This window comes from Arachis ipaensis, chromosome B6 (genome assembly GCF_059453495.1).
Source record: "Arachis ipaensis isolate K30076 ecotype BB chromosome B6, ASM5945349v1, whole genome shotgun sequence".
In the NCBI taxonomy this organism is placed as follows: domain Eukaryota; kingdom Viridiplantae; phylum Streptophyta; class Magnoliopsida; order Fabales; family Fabaceae; genus Arachis; species Arachis ipaensis.
Window position 1 is genome coordinate 6,009,893 of NC_142441.1, and position 18,797 is coordinate 6,028,689.

An 18,797-nucleotide genomic window follows, 5' to 3' on the forward strand; every position below is an offset into this window, starting at 1 on the left:
AATCGGAGCCCTCTTATTCTCTCACAACACACAAACTCATCTTCCACAAATGCCCCTCTCCCTTCTCTAGTATTACTATTTCTTCCCTCTACTGTTTTTTTTTTTTTTTTTGTCGTTCATCAATGGAGGATTACATGCACAAAGTTTTAGTTCACAAATATTTAAAAATCAGTTTAAATTAATTTAAAATTATTTTATTTTATATCTATTAATTATTTTTAAAATAAATATTAAATTAAATAAAATAATTTTAGATTTTTTTTTTATTCTTTCTCGTTTATTGTTTATGCTACTAACTTTTTTGGATCGCCCCCACACTATAAAGTTAATATCGTTAATGTCATAAAGAAGGCATAAATAAAAGGATTAATGCCGACTCTGCTATATATATATATATTAAAAATTAATTATTTATAAAATATATATATTAAAAATAAATTAAAAAATATATTTATATATATACATAATAATTAATTTGATAATATATTTTTTATGTACATATAATATTTTTTATATATATTTAGTATCAAATGAGCATTAATTAGAACTGATGTGTATAAAAAGTTTCCCATGCATTTGATCTTTTATGGGTTCAGGAATTGGTGAATTGTGCATGTATGTTTTTATTGTATTGATGATCTATTCCCCTATAGAAACCTTTTATTACGGTAACTAGCAGGTTGACCGTTGACCGCATCTAGCCGGCGCAGTTGGAAAGAAAAAAATTTGTTGTTAATAAATTGTGTCATAAGAAGTATGTAGTTTGCTAGTGTGAACTGTGAGGGGATAGACGTGAATAATATATATAGGACCATATCATAAAATAAAAAATAAAAATGTATTAGTCAAGTTATATGATATGCATGAGATACTAAAATTGTTACGCAATGAATGTGTATCAAGATTTGTATTTGCATAAAGTTGAAGGGAAAATTACGCACACTTTCCCTGGAATTTTTATAAAAGTTGAACCTCCCTCACATGTCACATATATAATAACTGAATCAGATTGTTAGAAAAAGTAACAATCACATGCTAGTACCACAAAATTTAAGTAATCTATGCTTGGCCCTTTATTATTATTGGATTGGTCAACATTTATATTGAAGGAAATGAATTCCCATATTCTTGCTTGTAGAAGAGGGTTTTCTTAGCTTCCTTCGTTTTAATTTTAATTTTATTGAATAAATTATTATTTGTATCTCTAAAAGATATCGACGCTGACAAATGTATCCATATAAGAATAAAACGATAATTGTAACCATTGAATATGATTTCTGTGTGCCAAGAGTACCTAGACGTTAGTTACGTAATTAGCCTGTTAGGATACTCTTGGTACACGCACTACAACAGACGCGGCGAATGCCTGCGCCGAACTTCTTGCGAAGTCACAAACCGCAGCAACTTAGAGTGGATTGTTGCGATTCATCTCCAAATTAGCCTTCCGACGCCGAATCAACCTGCAAAGTAGATGGAATCAACTCCAAATCAGCCAAGAATAGAACAACTTAATTAATTATAAATATAGTAATTAGTTTTATTTATTTATGATTTAAAATATTGGTTATTAAATGTTTCACCACATTCAAATTAGGAGGCGATACGTTCAGTATCACTGCAACGTGAATCACGGAAACTGATTCAATTAGCTTCCGTCTCTTCATTCTCCTTCTCTCTCCAAATACCTAAAACATGATAAATCAAAAAGTAGATTCAGAACCATCTAATTTACAAAGAAAAGAAACATCATAATGTTTAGCATAAGCACACTCCACATACAAATTTTGGATTTATCGAGAGACATTTGGTTGACTAGAACCATCTTAATTCTCTAACATTATTGTTTATTCTTATATAAATACATTTATTAGTATTTGTATCTTTTTATGGATACAAATAGTATTTTTATTCTTTATTTGTATTAGCAAGTGATAGATGTGTATGAATTATGAAATGGGAGATACCTAATATCAAAAGAGAATGAAACACACATGACACGAAACAACAATAATGGAAACAAAGGGACCCCGCAAGCAATGGCGGATCCACGGGGCCTAAGCTAGCTATGGTGCCCAAAATTTTTAAAAAAAATAGTAAATAGTAATAATTAATAATATTAATTTTTTTATATATAATATTAGAAAAAAATATAAATTATAAAATTTTATAAATTAAAATAACTAAAAACTATATTATGTATTGGATATTTGAATTATTGTTGTTCTTGTTAACAAATAGTTCATTCTAATAATTAATAAAAATTGTTCTATTATACTAATTCAAGTCCATATTATTAATTAAAGTAATACTAGTATATTTTTCAAATATTTTTTTCAAATCATCAGAGGCATCAGCACCACTTTTCTACTCTTCTCATTCTAATTTTCTTTCCATACCAAAACAAGATATATGAAGAAAAACCATTGAAGAGAAGTAAACAGCAAAATATTAACCATTGAATACACAACAAAGATTCAAAGAGATATATTTCAATTTTTTTAAAGTTAATAATAATGTCAAGTATTATTTACATTATTTATTTAAAATAATTAATTTATTTTTTTTTATAATAGACAATGTTCAAAGATTGAAGTGAAGGCAAAACTCAATAGAATTATTTTTGGGTGAGACTTGGAATAAAAAAATAATAAGGTAAATCAATAATTTTATTTTTGGTTTTTATATATTTGTGTTTCTAAAGTTATTTGTTATTGCTCAATAGGTTTAATATTTTTTTTAAGAAAATAACATATATGCAATTATTTTTGTTTTTTTATTAGATAGTTCAAGTTAAGTTAAAAATGTCAAAGATGAAAACAATTCACTCATTTTTCAAGAGAAAAGAGAGAATATATGATGAATAAAATTCAGCTTCGGATTCTTTGAGTAATGTTTAAAATATTATTGAACAACCTGTGACACAACTTGTTCACTTCAGAGATGATAATTGATGATTTTAGTTCTATGAAGCATCGTCGAGCAAGTTTAAAAATATCAAAATCTTAAAATATGTAGTTGAACATTAACTTTTATATAATATAATTACTCTTTTAATATATATACTACAAATCATATTTTATTAATTTTTTGTTATATTTTATATTTAATTGGCTCACTTATAAAATTTCTGGGCAAGCATCTAACAGATAAACAGAACATGAAATATTAGGAAAGACACATGAAAGCCGGTTGCATATATTAATCTAATGGTTGATGCTTCATATAATAATATAGAGACTTTTTTTAAAGATGTTAATTAAATGATACTTTCTTTTGTTTTTTTGTTTACATTTATACATTTTTTTAATGAAAATAATATATATTTTAGTTTGTTTGACCAAAACTTTTTTCAATAATTATTATAATTGTACAAAAATTAGTGATAATTATTTAGTTGATTGAAATAATAATAATATAAAATATATATTTATTATTATTGTAATAAATTTTATTTATTTTTAATATTTTATCATTAATTATAAAATATAGAAGTTTTGAATTAAATATGTTTATAATGAGCTAAAATATTTTATACTATATGATAAAAAATAAAAATAAATAAATTTATTATTTTAATAATAAATCATATTTTATATTATTATTATTATTAGAATGACTTGAATCAACCAAACAATTATTATTAATTTATATACATATTTATAATAATTATTGAAAAGTATATATGTTGATCAAATAAATTAAGTATGTTGTTTTAATCTTATAAAAAATTATATATTTTATAAATAAAAAAATTTCATATAGACATCTGATAACGAAGAGAAATGTCATTTTACTAATAATATATGATTTCTGCACACCATCCAGTTTTTTATTCATTGGAGAGGATCCACTCCCATAAAAACTTACGTTTAATTATTTTTATATTAAATTAATAATTAAAATCGTTATATTATTTAATACATTTGATTAAATTATTATCTAATAGTTATTAATTATTAATTTTATAAAAAAAATTGTATCATAATTTTTTATGATGTATAGACATTGTTACTAATACAAATATAAAACACACAGATACATAAATTTTAAATTTTTATGAAATATGGTATATATATAAAATATAATATAATTTTTAAATAAATTATAATTATATTTTAATATTTTAATATTATTAAAATATAAATTAATTTTTTAATTATTTTTAAAAATATTTAAAATAATTTTTATTTTAATAATTAATAATATATGTTATTTTTAAATATATTTTAAAAATATATATTAAAAATAAAATTAAATATATTAATATATAATAATATTTAAATATATTTAAGTATATTTAAAAAAAATTTAAAATTTTTATTAAAATATAATTTGACATAAAAACAATATAAATAAATATTATATTCAAAATGTATCCGGTATACAAGTATACAGATACAATAGCTCAAAAAAGTATTCCGTTGATAGTTAAATTTTCACGATATTTGAAGGAGCATATGGTTAAGGAGTCTTCAAAATCATCGAAGGGAAAGCAAGTGGGGTCCCTAATAAGAAGAATACATGAAATGGCATCTGATTCATTTGTTGTTCCTCAAAGCCCTCAACCTCAAAGACACGTTAAGGCCACCAACGTCTTTTTCTTGGACACGTGTTGTTAATTTTGTTTTTCTTAAGGAATATATTATATTCTCTATCACATAAATTTATGTGTCAGCAACTTGGTGTTTTTTCTTCATGAATTGAAAGGAAAGCAATGATTGTTTATGGGGCGAGAGTAACGCTTCAAACATGTAAGGCAATTTATGAGAGTATGGCATGTATGAGGATTGGAATGTTTTATTGTGCATCAGATAGAGCCTTAACTTTTACAATAATTATTTTATCCAGTTTTCTTGATATGTACAATGGATATAATATAAATTTCTTTCTTTCTATATGCTTTTATCAATTTTTAAAAAGACTATATAAAGTTTTATTGGTATGTTGTGATATAAATAATAAAGATTCTTCATGCAATGCTCAATTCAAAAGCTGGGTTGAAATGGTAGAAGTGTTGTGGAAGTTTGATTACACTAGCTTGGTAGTGGCACTGTCGCACTGAACTGAAAAGAGAAAAAAGAACCAATAACCATATTTCTTCACATAATGGACCACAAAAAGAAAGAAAGCACTGTGTAATGTTTATAGATAGCTGGGGCGTGGGATGTGAAAATATTTTGTGGTTATTCCGTTTTCGTCCACAAAAACTTGAATGGTGGGCCCTTTGAACACAAACCCAGGAGGGCCCAACAAATCTGAATCACAATTATTTTGGCTACTAAAATGTTTATCGATTTTGCATATCATATTTTTGAACACAAATTAGTGGGACTACTTTTGCCGCGTTATTATGTGTATAATTACACCCACCCCCCTCCCTTTTTTTTAAGATAAAAAATATCATTCATGGTTAGGGTTGTCAAAATGAGTTGCGGACGCATGAGTTAATTTGCTCGTAAAAAGAGACGAGTCCAGTCAGTAAAAAGATGACTACGACTCTATCATGAAACCACTCATCTCAAAAGTTTAAGCTTATAGGAGAAAGTTTTTGATATCATATCATGAAATCACTCATTCCAAAAACTTAAGTTGATAGAAGAAAATAACATTAATAGTTATATCTCTAACAGACTCATTTAAAAATAGACTATTTTGATTTTATTCGAATAATTTACTAATTAAGTGAATTCGAATAAAACGAATAGGTATTGATCCATTTGATTTTTTTTTTTAAACATATTAACCCTAAAATCAATTCAAACACATTAGGTTCCCAAGTTTAGTCCCAACTCTTCCCTTTTGGACAAGACTTGTAATTGTAATACCAATTTGTTAAACCCTGTTAATTTAGTTTTAAATATATAAACCTATGATAAAATTTGTTAACTTATATGGATATCAAATAAAAACTACTTTAGTACTTAGCATATCACGTTATTACCATTATGGAATATGGATCATATATATTTATTTGTCAACACCATAAAAGAACACACATTAATTAAATGATCATTTATTAATTCATCTACTTCTTTTATTATTTAGATTATTGTGCCTTGGTCTGTCTTTATTTGTTCGATTTCAAATGTGCCTTGAAAATACAGGAACTTCTGTGGCTTAAATAGGCCATTGACTATAACACCAAAAATATATGTGGTGGTGGAAGGTCTACCTCTTGGCGCACCAACAGAAACGGTGGCGCTAAAAATCAAACTTAATTCAGATAATGATAGTGATTTGGATTAAGCTCATGACTACTACATTTTGCTTAGCCTTTCAACGAGTAGAGAGTTCACCATGAAGCTTGTAGGATTTACTTATGTTAGATCTCATAATTTTTACATTCTTTTGGCATTCAATGATTTAACTTTGGTATTTAAAAATAGATTTGGATTCTCTAAAGTTTGAATTTCATTTTAGAGAGTAAAGTGTGATCTTCTACCCTTGAATAGTTTCTCTTTCATATTTATTCTTGGTCTTACCTATAAAATAAATGGTGAGAGATCACACTTTACTCTCTAAAGTGAAATTCAAATTTTAGAGGATGTGAACCCTTTAAAAAGTACGAAGATACTTAAGAGAATTACTTAAAAATTTATATATATGGTGACATGTTTTTTTTTTTGGTCAATTTAGACTTTTTTTTTGGCCTTTGGTCAATTTAGACTCGTGAGGATCGTTTTTGGTTATAAATGGGGAAAAGCCCAAAAGACTGTTGAGCAAGTTTTTGTTTACAAAATGAAGAAAAGCCCAAAATACTGGAGAGAATTAATTTGTATTTATTTTTGGACATTGAGTGAGTTAACTGATTGACTCTTTTTAGTTTTTATAGTACCAAATCCTATGTTGTCCATCCAATGTTGGCGTGAGAGTTTTCCTATGTAATTGGTCCTTGGATTCTTATTCATTAATAATCCATCACAATTCAGCCCAAGATAAGGTAAATCTGTTCTAACTCTTAAATAAAGTGATTAATTGAACTAATTGGGTTCGTGTAGCAGTGAGCTCATTTATTTACTTTTTAAGTTTTGAATGTTTAAATTTTACTTTAGCAATTTATTAACTAATAATAAGCCTATAAATAAACATCAAATCTACAATAGATTAATTTTTAATATGCAAAATAAGAGAATATCGTAAAAAAAAAAGTGATTAATTATCTTAAAAAGATATTTAATTCTTCCTGTGTACAAGAAATAAGTATTTACTAATAGATGTTGTTGTCATGTTTACGCCTTTAACAATTTATTTGACATCAAATAACTTGTAAATATTAATGTCATACCCAATGACGGAGCTTGAACAAAATTATTAGGGGAGCAAAAAGTTTAAGATAAAATTACATAATATTATTTATATTAATTATTTTTAAGTTTGTTATGACATGAAATAGGTAAAAAAAAGTTATAATTGTAAAAAATAATTAGAATATTATAAGCAGTGAAATATGTAAAAAGAATTATAGTTAGAACCATAAATATTACAAATTACAACATTCATTAAATATTTGAATATTTTTTTTAGAAAAAATTTAATTAAAAAACTAATAAAATATAAAATAATACTAAATTCAATAGATAAAAGGTTATCCAATTTATTAAAGACTTACAAATTTTCTATTAGTTTATACGAATACAATTAAACTGTGGGCGCGCTACACATCATGTAACCATATAATCAAGTTGGCCTAAGTCCAAATAGAGCACATTAATGACGAGTGAAAATACGTGCTGGAAAACTCTCGTAACTTCACGCTTATTATGAAAAAACGTTACTTCTTCCCCAGTACAAAACCGCTCATTCTCTTCGAATCTCTCTTAAAATCACTCAAACTTCAGTCACGTTTTTTGCGAAAACCACAACTGGAGAAGAATCGCGGGAAGATTTGGCAAGGAACAACCAGAAACGAACAAAAACAGCAACAAAGATTCGCCTTTCTCCTCCTCCTCATTCTCCTCCTTCTTTTTCGCGTTCCTTCTTCTTCACCTGTTTTCTCTTTATCTTTTTTCTTTTGTTGTTATTGCTACTGTATTTTTTTTTTGCCTTTTTCTCTTTCTCTCTCTCTGGTGAAGAAGCAGTAGAAGGTGAGGAGGAAGAGTTTTAAATTGTGCAGAACAGAAATGAACCGAAATGGCCAACTCCACTGAACCGAACATCATTCATGTGCTGAATAAAACGTCATAAACATTTAATCATCAAAGAAAAATATTTTTACATGCACAAGGACTCAATTAAATACACTGACAATCAAGTAAATCAAAATGAGCAACTCCACTAAACTAAACAACATTTATGTGCTGAATAAAACGTCATAAACATTCAATCATCAAAAATAGCATTTTTCCATGCAAAAGAAGTCAACTGAACACATAACAATCAGGTGAACCGAAATAACCAACACCATTGAACCGAACAACAATCATGTGTTGAATAAAACGTGATAAACATTCAATCAGTAAGAAAAATATTTCTGCATGCACAAGGACTCAACTGAATACATTAACAATCAAGTGAATCAAAATGAGCAACTCCACTTAACCGAGCAAAATGTTGGTGTTGTTGGTGAAAAAGTAGAAGCAGAAGCAGAAGCAGAATAAGAACCTATGTGCACGAATTTGAAAGAAGGAGGAGGAGGAAGAGGAGGAGAAATACTATTCTTGTTCCATGAGCATTGTTCGGTTCGGTGGCCTCCTTTTACTTTATTCAGTATTTAAGATTATTGTGATAGCATGTAGCAATCATTTCCTAGCTGTCTCAACGTAATAGTCTCATTCGACTGATTTGAAGTTGAATTATTCATTGTTTTCATTCAGAAGTGTAGATCGAAGTAGAAAACGAAGAAGAAGAAAAACGACGGAGCTTATTACATTGAATTCAATGCAGATCAATAATGAAGAATGCGAGCAGAGAAGAAAAATGCGAACAGAGGAATTTGGTTGAAGAACGAAAACGCGAGAAGAGAACAAAATTTACGTTATATGAGGTGCGTGTATAATAAACGCGTAAGGGGGTTGGAGAGGCGCGTCTGATTGAAGTTACTTGAATAGCTTGGATGAAAAAATTATATGGACGTAGACATTTTCTGTTATATTTAATTAGTTCTTTTTCATCAAAGTGATGGGTAATAATTAGATTATGTTAGTATTAAATATGAATTTATTAAGTTGTTAAGTCCATTCCAGCATTTTCCTGGTAAAACATGAGAATTGAGCACAAGTAATTGTTGCTGGAAGAACATAATACTAACTAATTAATTGAATTAGTTTCACTTTTTATCTACATGTTACTAATGCTTTTATAAAATATTTGGGGGCCATGGCCGTCATTGTCCAAGAGAAATATAGATTCTTTGTTTACAAAGAAGATTCCAATGTCATAATAACTTGGACTTTTTTGAGTCACTTTGAACTTCAGAGTTCCCTGCATATGACTTGTTCTCACTTTCTTTTCCTATATAATAATACTTGTCAGCAAGATTCAATGTAAAAGAACAAAATCTTATATCCCTTTTCACTTTACTATCCTTTTGTACTTTCCAGCAAAGGGTGTATCTATGGAACCCACCCATAAGACCCCATCTTTTTCCTCCACCTCACTAATAGAATTCCCAACCAAACCTTCAACAACTTCCAACACATCACCCTCCTCACTTAGCCTAATTACAATTCCACTACTCCCTTTCAACTTAGCCAAATATGAATATATCCTTGTAATGTCCAAAGGAACCTTAACTAGTACTTTTCCAATCCAATCATATGACAGAATCCATTCTATAAGTCTCTGCCTTCTTGAGTGAATTCCAACCCAGAATCCCCCTCTTGGACTACGTTTGATGTTGTCTGGGAAACTTGGAAGATCTGCAAAGTGTTCCAATGTTCCAGCCTTTGGTGTGCTTAGCCAATACTTGAGTACTCTGCAGTTTGTAGTCTCTACTATTAAAATATAGTCACCATCTTTGCTTAATGCTACACCATTTGCAAATGCCAGATTGTTTAGGACAAGTGTTAATTCTTTGCTTTGTGGGTCATATTTCATTAGCCTACCTGTTCTGTCCTTGCTTAGTATCAAAGATACATAATTCCTGCAATTTTGTTAGCATGTCACTCTCATAATATATTAGGATCAATTAATTTTCATTACAATTATTATATAGAATATTATGTCTTTATTATTACGATTTTTTTAGCATTCCAGTTTAATCTCTTGTTTGTAACTGTCACAAACATCGATAAACTTTTGAATACTAGTAAATGTGGTAAGTTAGTGTTACCTTCTATGGTATATTGAACTGCTGGTAGTGAAGTAGACTAGTCCAGTTGTTTGATCAATATCCAAACTGTTGGTGAAGGTGGAAGTGATGAGTGAAGAGGCAGCGCCACCATGAGGCCCAACAACAAGGAGACCCTTGTATGCATCAGCAACATAAAGCTCACCGGTGTGGTTGCTGAAGCATAAACCAAGTGGCCTCCCACAAATGTGTTCTTTCTTCTTCTGCTCCTCAATTGATCCTCCACACTCCTCGGATTCAGATTCTTCATCATCATCTTTGCCCCTTATAGTAAATTTTAAATAAAAAATAAGTTATATAAAAAGCACACGTTTCAATGTTAATTCTAAATGTTGTGTATAGTATGAGTGAGGAGAATGAAGTGAGTGATAAGGTTGTTGCAACATGCAGTTGCGGAGTTATTAACGGTAACAGTAACGGCCATGCATGTCCCAAGTTTAATAAGCAAAGAATAGGCAAGAAAGTGAAAGCTAACAAATCTAATAATTTAAGGAAAGAGAAAACACTCTCCATCCCTTTCTTCGTTTGCAACCAACAAAACATCTCAAGTCTCAAGTCTCAAGTCTCAACTGCATCACCATAGCTTAATTGCGTATCTTATCTATAACTTAATTGCGTCTTGGTATGCGCATCATACTTAGCTTCCTCATACCACACGTCAACTTAGCCTAAAGTTTTCCTTCAGGGGAAACCAATGCGCCACGTATTTCCTTTCACTTACATGATTAAGGCTAACCATACTTTTAGAAACAAAAATATTATTATATCTAAAATCAATTACTAAAATTAATTATTTATATATTTATATATAAATATATATAATTTAATTTATTTTTACGTATATTTATATTTCAGTATTTTACATTAATGAGTAAAAAATTATTACTACTTTAATTAATTTCTCACACTGTCAAACTGACCCTAACATATTTACTTGAGATTAATTATTATTAAGAAGCAAGTAAAAATTAGAAAAATTCAATAATATACGAGTTGTGCCGCTAGAAAATCAACTAAAAAGATAGTCAATTAAAGCTAATTAATTAAAAAACAAAAAATTTGTTATAAAAAAATAATTTTTTACTATTTTAATTTTTAAATTTCAAAACTAAATACAAAAAATTGGTTTGAATTGACTTACGTTATAGTTTATTCATTATACTTTTTCTATATGAGCACCAAGAATCTCCTTTATCCTAATCAAAATAAAAATGATTTAATTTCTATAGAGCATCAATATAAAAGATTAAAAAAATTCAAAAATTATTAAAATTTATTATTTTAGTCATTATTTTTAATTATTAATTTATTTTTTTAATCTAATAATCTAACTACATATTTTCAATCTATATTTTTAAATATTAATAATTAATTACTAGTCCAAAATAATAAATTTTATTAGCCCCTCTTTGTAAAAAAGTTCTTTTTTATATATTACATTATTACATTTGCATACTAATAAAAGTAATTACTTGTCATAAGGATTTTATACTATGAGCGATCATTAAAATTAAACTAAAAAAGAAAAAAAAATTCAAAACAGCCTGTGACGATTACAAACGATTACTTTAAAAGACAACGACATTTTTAATAAAAAAAATTCTAATTCAAGCATTGACAATTATTTCAAAAAGACAATGAGACTATCAAAAAAAAGTTAATGTTATTTTTTTGGCACTAGAACTAATTAATCCAAAAAAAATCAAAAATCAAATTGGATGTTTTTTTTTTTTCTTAAAACCTCGTTGTCCTTTCGAGATAATTATTACTCGCTAAAAAAATAAAATAAAAATTATAGAGCATAAAGAATTGTTGATGGCATTTGTACCTGGTGGGAGAAAAGGTGAGGGCAAAGTTGAGCCAGCGGTTAAGAGTAGGGTCCCATTTGATTATTCTACCATCGGAGACGCCGGTGTAAGGGCCACCACCGCGAGGGTCGAAGGCAAAACTCTCCGGTCCCACTGCGTTTTCAATGGGAATGGCCTCGTACTCATCATCATCAACCCCGCCTTTCAACCTCGAACCACACAAGTAAGCTACCAGAACAACTGCCACCGTCACCGTCACCACCACCACAGCCGCCATAACGTGCGGCTCTGCATGTATCTTCATGATTGGAGAGAGAGAGAGAGAGAGAGAGAGAGTTGATATTTGAGAAGAGCTTAGAGCTGCACTACCACTCTCTAACTCTCTTCTTGTTTTATAGCTTGTTTGGAGGAAAATTAAAATAAAAAATTCATATATTTAATTTTAAAAATAGTTTAAATTAGTAATATATTAAAAATTGAGCAGATTCAGTGATCACAATTTATTGTTTTTGACTACAGTTAATTAATAATATTTAAAAATATTGACCAAAAAATAATACTAAATTGCTAAATTAAAAATATTAGTTAATATAAATTAAAACTATTGTACTTAAATTTTTCTCTTCTAAATTTATCCTACATTTGTGCCAATCATCTAACAACAATGCCTAAAGCATGACCCTCAACTTGAGAAATACTAAGACCCAAAAAAAACCCTTAAAAAATACAAACACTTACACAATACTTTCACTTTATAAATTTAAATAATATTTTTTTAATAATACTTTAAACCAGTTCGGCAGTTCTCAAAGAACGTTTAATCGAACCTTTTTTTTTGTGACTAATCGAAACCATTTAATCTTTAATAAAATTTTAATTATTAAATTATTTTCTAACTTTTTAATTTATTAAACAAATTAATCATCAATTTATGTTTTTTGATAAAAAAAATTCGATACATCTATTTTTATTGATATTTAATAGTCCTAACAAATTTTTAGATTCTTAAATCAATTCCTCTATATAGATAAATAATATTATATAGAAATTAATTTGTCTAATAAAATTAAAAAGAAAATGTTCATAAATTTGTTAAAGATTAAAAACTAGTTTAGGATATTACCCTTTTTCTCCTTGAAAATTCGATTCAACCTCAAGAGTCGGACTGAGTGCAATTTATTAGGCATATTTTCAAACTTCAAAGTACCGGATATATATTTTTTCTCCAATAAAATTAGGTATTTAAATATTTTTTAAACCCATTCGTATCTTTTAAAATTGATGTTTCTCTTTATTCTTTATCATCTTCCTTCTCCTTTATTATCATCGTCTTCTTCTTTTACATACTTCTTTTTTCAACGTCGTTATCATCATTGCTTGCTGTCACTGCTGTCGTCGTTACCTTTGCTGCCTCCACGTTGCATTCTTCTTCTTCTTTCTAATCCTTGTTTAATATTATCATCATCGTTCGTCTTTCTCTTCTTTCTCTCCTAAATATGTCCAGATAACTAGAGCACAGAAATTGATGCACAACAAGTAAATTTTGGTACATAGTGCATAAATTTTAGTATACAACCCAAAATTTTAAGGACCATATATTTAAAACATTGACATCCAACCAACAAAATACACACAATACAAAAATTTCGATGCATAACACATAAATTTTGGTGCTCAACACAATTTTTTAAAAGATTACATGTCCAAAACATTAGCACCCAACTAACAATAGCACAGTATAGAAATTATTGCGCATATCATAGAAATTTTGGTATGCAACACAGTAATTTTTGAAGGACCACATACTTAAAACATTAACATACCCAATTAACATAATTCATTGGTAAGAAAAATTTATGTCTTATGTGTAAATATTTATGTGCTGAGTATGTGATCCTCTTAAAATTTTTATACTATATTGATAAGTTTGTATTATGTGCAAAAATATCTATAATATATTGACAAGTTTGTGTTGTGAGCAAATTGTGATATATGCAAAAATTTGTGCCTTATCAATAAATTTTTGTATTCTCTATAAAAAAAAATTTCTATGCTGCTGAAATCCGAGAAAAGGAGAATTCTATAGGAGAATTCTATGCTACTGAAGCGTAGAAAATGAGAACTTGTGTTGTATGTAAGCTTTTTTTTTTTTTTTTGTTAAACTTATGCCAACTTGATTAGACTATATTACAAAAATGTTTTTAGATGTAATATGTTGTTTTTTGTCGAGGTACAAAATGTACTTTACATTATCTATAAAAGTTGAAACAGATTGTAAACTTAGCCCGTTCCAGTGACCCAACATTGTTTGGGGTCTCTCAGGCTCAAACATTTATTCTCAGCCTAAGAAGTTCTGTATTAAATAGATAAATTCTATTCTGTGGTGTATGTATGAAAAAAGAAAAATGCTTTTGACAATTATGGTGTGGCTACCCTTGAAAAGGAATGAACTGTTCTTATTTGCTACAACACAGCTTAAATTTAAAGCCAACGCCTTTTCAGTTATCACTCAAAAGTAATTTAATTCACAATGTGTATAATAAAACAACCACATTTTCATATTACTTTCTAAAGTAATTCAAATACCATCTTTACCTATGAATGATGGACTCATAAATCATATATGCCAATAAAAGGCATTAACACTGATGCAATCCATAGCTTCCCATCTTTCTCTTCCACTTCACTTATGAACTTTAACTTCTTCCCTTCACAATCTTCCAACACTTCTAATATCTCACCTTTCTCACTTAGCTTTACAGCAGTAGCATGAGGCTTCCACCCGGCAAACGATGAATGCAACTGCTTGAAGTTGAATCCGACCTTCAACAATGTCTGTCCAATCCATGCATTAGAAGTAACCCATCTCGAGAAAGGAGTTCCCTTTGCGTGCAAAGCCACCCAAAACTCGCCTTCCGAATTTCTCCTTATGTTGTCAGGGAATCCTGGAACCACTGCGAAAGTATTGACTTCACCGGCATTAGGTCCATGAAGCCAGAGTCTTAGGATCTTGCCAGTAGTGGTTTCTGCTATGAGCACGAACGAGCCGTCTTTGCTCAAAGCAACACCGTTTGGAAAAGCAAGGCCGCGTAATAAAACAGACACTTCTTTTGTTGATTTGTTATATTTCAAGAACCTGCCAGTCTTGTCTCCATGAAGGAGCACAAACATAAATTGCCTGCAAAATAAGGTGGTGAACATTTAGAGTAAAGTTCCTCTGCAATTAGAAATACTCGGTACTAACAAGATTTTAGGTTTCATAAGCAACTTCTTGGACTAATTCTAAAATGTTATGAGATTAAACTAGAAGATAATCGTGGTGGAAACTAAAAGAGCTAACACTTTCTCCACAGATTTAAGAGAAACACATCAATTAGAGTTGGGGAATGCTTAGTTCAGTGAACTAATGTAGAGTCAATTTTTTAAATTTCATTTGTACACTGGAATGAGAGTTGTAGCATCATAAGGACTATTAATTAAGAAAATGCAGGTATCCCTGACAAAAAATAAATAAATAAATAAAGGCTGAAGTTACCTTCTGGGAAAGGCACTGCTAGAATCAGTGAAGTAGATTACGTCTTCATCTTCGCTGATATCCATGTCATTGGTGAAGTGAAACGGCTGACCTTCAGCTTCCGTTACGACTTGGATGGCCAAACCCCCTTCGGGTCCTACTACTTTTAGGCCTAGGTAAGCATCAGCTATATACAGATCTCCACTTTTCTTGTCAAACTTTAGTCCTAATGGCCGCCCACAAATATGCTCCAACTCCGGTGCAAATGGGCGCACACACTCCGTCCTAGAAAATCATGCAAGTAAACTCATTGAATTCATAACAAACGTTAAGAATGTCCGGCTGGCTATAAGTATGTGTTAGTGTCATGTCTTATAAGCAAAGTTAATTTTTAAAGTTGTGTAGACTGTTTAGATAAGCTTATCAGAAAAATCAGAATACCAAATAATCAGATTTCTACTTTCAGAGACCCTTAAAGTTGTTAATACTGAATTATCATTTAATTAGAAAAATAACAAGCACAACCAGTTATGCACATGCCAGAGCATCTATGTATGGAAAGTGCTAGGAAGTTAGAAATCCATGCTTGCATACTCAAACAAGGAAGTGGCTATCATTCAAAACCGAATAATCGAGAATAAAGTACATCATGTGAACATTTTAGATTTATCCTCTGCACTGCAAGCTCTTACATTCAATGGTGAATAAACCACTTTTAATAGTTTTGCCAGATTGCAACTACTAAAGTTGAGAATGACAAGAAGCAAGCTTTATAAAGTAAAACTATGCTGCTTACAAAAGAAACCTATCCAAAATTCATCTGTTGCTACATATTTGATAAATTTGCACATGCCCCTAATGCTGTGAGTAAAATGACCTTCCTTGAAGGGAATCAGCTTAGAACTCTGGTCCTCACTCTGAATTAGCATGAAATAAATGTGGCAGCTACCCTTCATCTCCATAACTCCAAAGTCCAAAGTCTCCCACAACATGCATAGGACATGTTAAACACAAAAGGGGCAAACACAATTCAATGAGAAAATGACTCGTTCTAACCGTGCCCACACTTCAAAAGGGACTACTAGCACCTGAAAATCATTCAACTAAGTTTCCAAATCCTCATATCAAATCTTCTACCACTAGCATACTCAGAACACAAAAACACAAATATCAAAACTTTTGATTCTAAAACTAATAAATCTCCAAAAAACACTAGACCCATTTGAATACTCACTAATTTCTACAAAAACCAACGCATATCAACCCTCAAATTCATATAAAGTTCACAATTTTAAAAACAAGTTCACATTTTGGTACCTATTGGAAGAGGTGACAGCAAACTCAGTCCAACCAACTTCATCTCCTTCCCACTTTAGAATCCGGCCATCGGCGACGCCGGTGTATGGCCCTCCACCGTGACGATCGAACACGAGACTCTCAGGACCAAGGGCTCCGGTGACGTGGAGGAGGCGCGCGGCGTGTAGGACATCCTTGGAAGCTTGAAGCTGCGGCGGTGCAAAGAGGGTCTGGTGGGGCTTGAAAATGGCGAAGGTGACGGCCAATAGTGCAAGTACCGTTGCCGTCACAACCACCACCGTCGACATGGTTAAAGCAAGTGATTGTTTATTCTTCCAAAAATATAAAAAACCGCACTGTTTCTGATTTTTTCTTCTTTGTTAATTTCGTTATTCTGGTTCTGATTTTTGTTATTATTAGTATGTATGAGCTTTTTTCTGGTTTGAAGAGTTTGTAGTTGACGATGGTGTGTAGTGTTGTTTTTGAGTTTCAACTTTCAAAGAGGATAGCGATCGCAACAAGCCTCCAATCACCATTCACACACGTTGCAATTTTTCTTAGTCAACATGTCAACGTATAATTAATGTGAGGTCAAATTAAATTATCTAATTATTTTTAATTATTAATTTTATATGATCATAATTATAGAGTTTTTTATTTTAATAAATAAAATAAATATAATAATTACCGAAATCAATAATTTAAAAAATATTTACTGATTTAAATTTTTTAGTTTTATCTCGCTGTAAATGAAATATTTTACGTATCTCGTTTATACTGTAAAGGAGATAAGGTATGTCCGCGTCTATAAATAGAAGTCGTTTACAGCTTCATTCTGGGCCCCATTTGACTTTGTCAACCTCTTTCTCCTCTCTTTTGACTCTTTCTTACCCTATTTTAGACTGATACGATTATGGCGCGTCAGACGGAAAACGACGAAGACATCAACAGGTTGAACGAAACGTCGCATTACGCTAGGGCGGCCGACTTCGAGGTTAGTTTTGTTCTGTTTGTTTAATCTAAGTACGTGGCCATTGTTAGGATAGTCCTGAAGAGGCATAACGTAGTTAAATGGTTTAGGGATAAGTCTCTATGAGGAATTTAGAACTCTATTTGCTTGTGAAACGTTATGACATAATTATTAGTTTGGAACTCTGTTTAACTTGTGCTAGATTGTTAGTATTTATAACGTTCTAGTTAGGGTTTCCTTACTATGGAATATGTAATTTAGAGACATGTGTAGGTTAGAAACATCGAGGTATGTGCTTAAGTAGAAGTAGTTGTAAGTTAGAAAGAAATATTTGTGTGACCTATAATGTGTTGTGTATCATGTTAAGCTGATCTAAATACTAAACCGAAAAAACCAGTATGTGGCTGAATTTTTTTTTAATCTTCAGAGGTCTCGCCTTCTACTGTCTCGACGAGTGAGTTATACCCTTCCTCCACCCGACGCCATCGTGTTGTATCTGTCTGAGGCCGGATTTGGCAACACAGTGCCCCTCAGAGACTTCACTTTTAACAATTTCCTGATTTCGGCACTCGTAGAGCGATGGCGTCCGGAGACGCACATGTTTCATCTCCCGTGGGGTGAGGTAACTATCACTCTGCAGGACGTGGTGTACCACCTAGGCCTACGCGCACACAGTAATCCCGTTGGAGGTGCCTCTGTGACTTCAGTAGGTGGTACGACACTAAGACGTGGTCGATGGTGGAGCAACTGCTTACAGTGTAAACGAGATAACTACATGTCATGCTAACGTGTCTTATCTCATTTACAGTATAAACGAAATACATGAAATGTCATCTCATTTACACTGTAAACGAGATAAGACTGAAAAATTTAAATTGATAAATATTTTTTAAATTATTTATTTCGATAATTATTATATTT

General features: G+C 30.3%; 2 protein-coding genes across 4 annotated transcripts; both read right to left on the reverse strand.

Moving 5' to 3' along the window:
- Positions 1-9,325: 9,325 nt before the first annotated feature.
- On the reverse strand, positions 9,326-12,537 carry LOC107646304 (protein STRICTOSIDINE SYNTHASE-LIKE 2-like). 3 transcript variants are annotated; one of them, XM_088489326.1, is made up of 4 exons: positions 12,117-12,537; positions 10,271-10,552; positions 10,044-10,081; positions 9,326-9,965 (listed from the first exon to the last, which is right to left on the reverse strand). In XM_088489326.1, exons 1-4 carry the CDS (start codon positions 12,398-12,400, stop codon positions 9,511-9,513), a joined length of 1,059 nt encoding a protein of 352 aa, XP_088345452.1. In that variant the 5' UTR covers positions 12,401-12,537; the 3' UTR covers positions 9,326-9,510. The 3 variants fall into 3 exon arrangements, with proteins under 3 accessions (XP_088345452.1, XP_088345453.1, XP_016205982.2); XM_088489327.1 differs by lacking the exon at positions 10,044-10,081 and having other exon boundaries at positions 9,326-9,913; XM_016350496.3 differs by having other exon boundaries at positions 9,326-10,081; positions 12,117-12,533.
- Positions 12,538-14,505: 1,968 nt separating this feature from the next.
- Positions 14,506-17,463, reverse strand: LOC107645535 (protein STRICTOSIDINE SYNTHASE-LIKE 10). The gene is made up of 3 exons (XM_016349585.3): positions 16,928-17,463; positions 15,632-15,895; positions 14,506-15,274 (listed from the first exon to the last, which is right to left on the reverse strand). Exons 1-3 carry the CDS (start codon positions 17,212-17,214, stop codon positions 14,707-14,709), a joined length of 1,119 nt encoding a protein of 372 aa, XP_016205071.1. The 5' UTR covers positions 17,215-17,463; the 3' UTR covers positions 14,506-14,706.
- Positions 17,464-18,797: the final 1,334 nt, after the last annotated feature.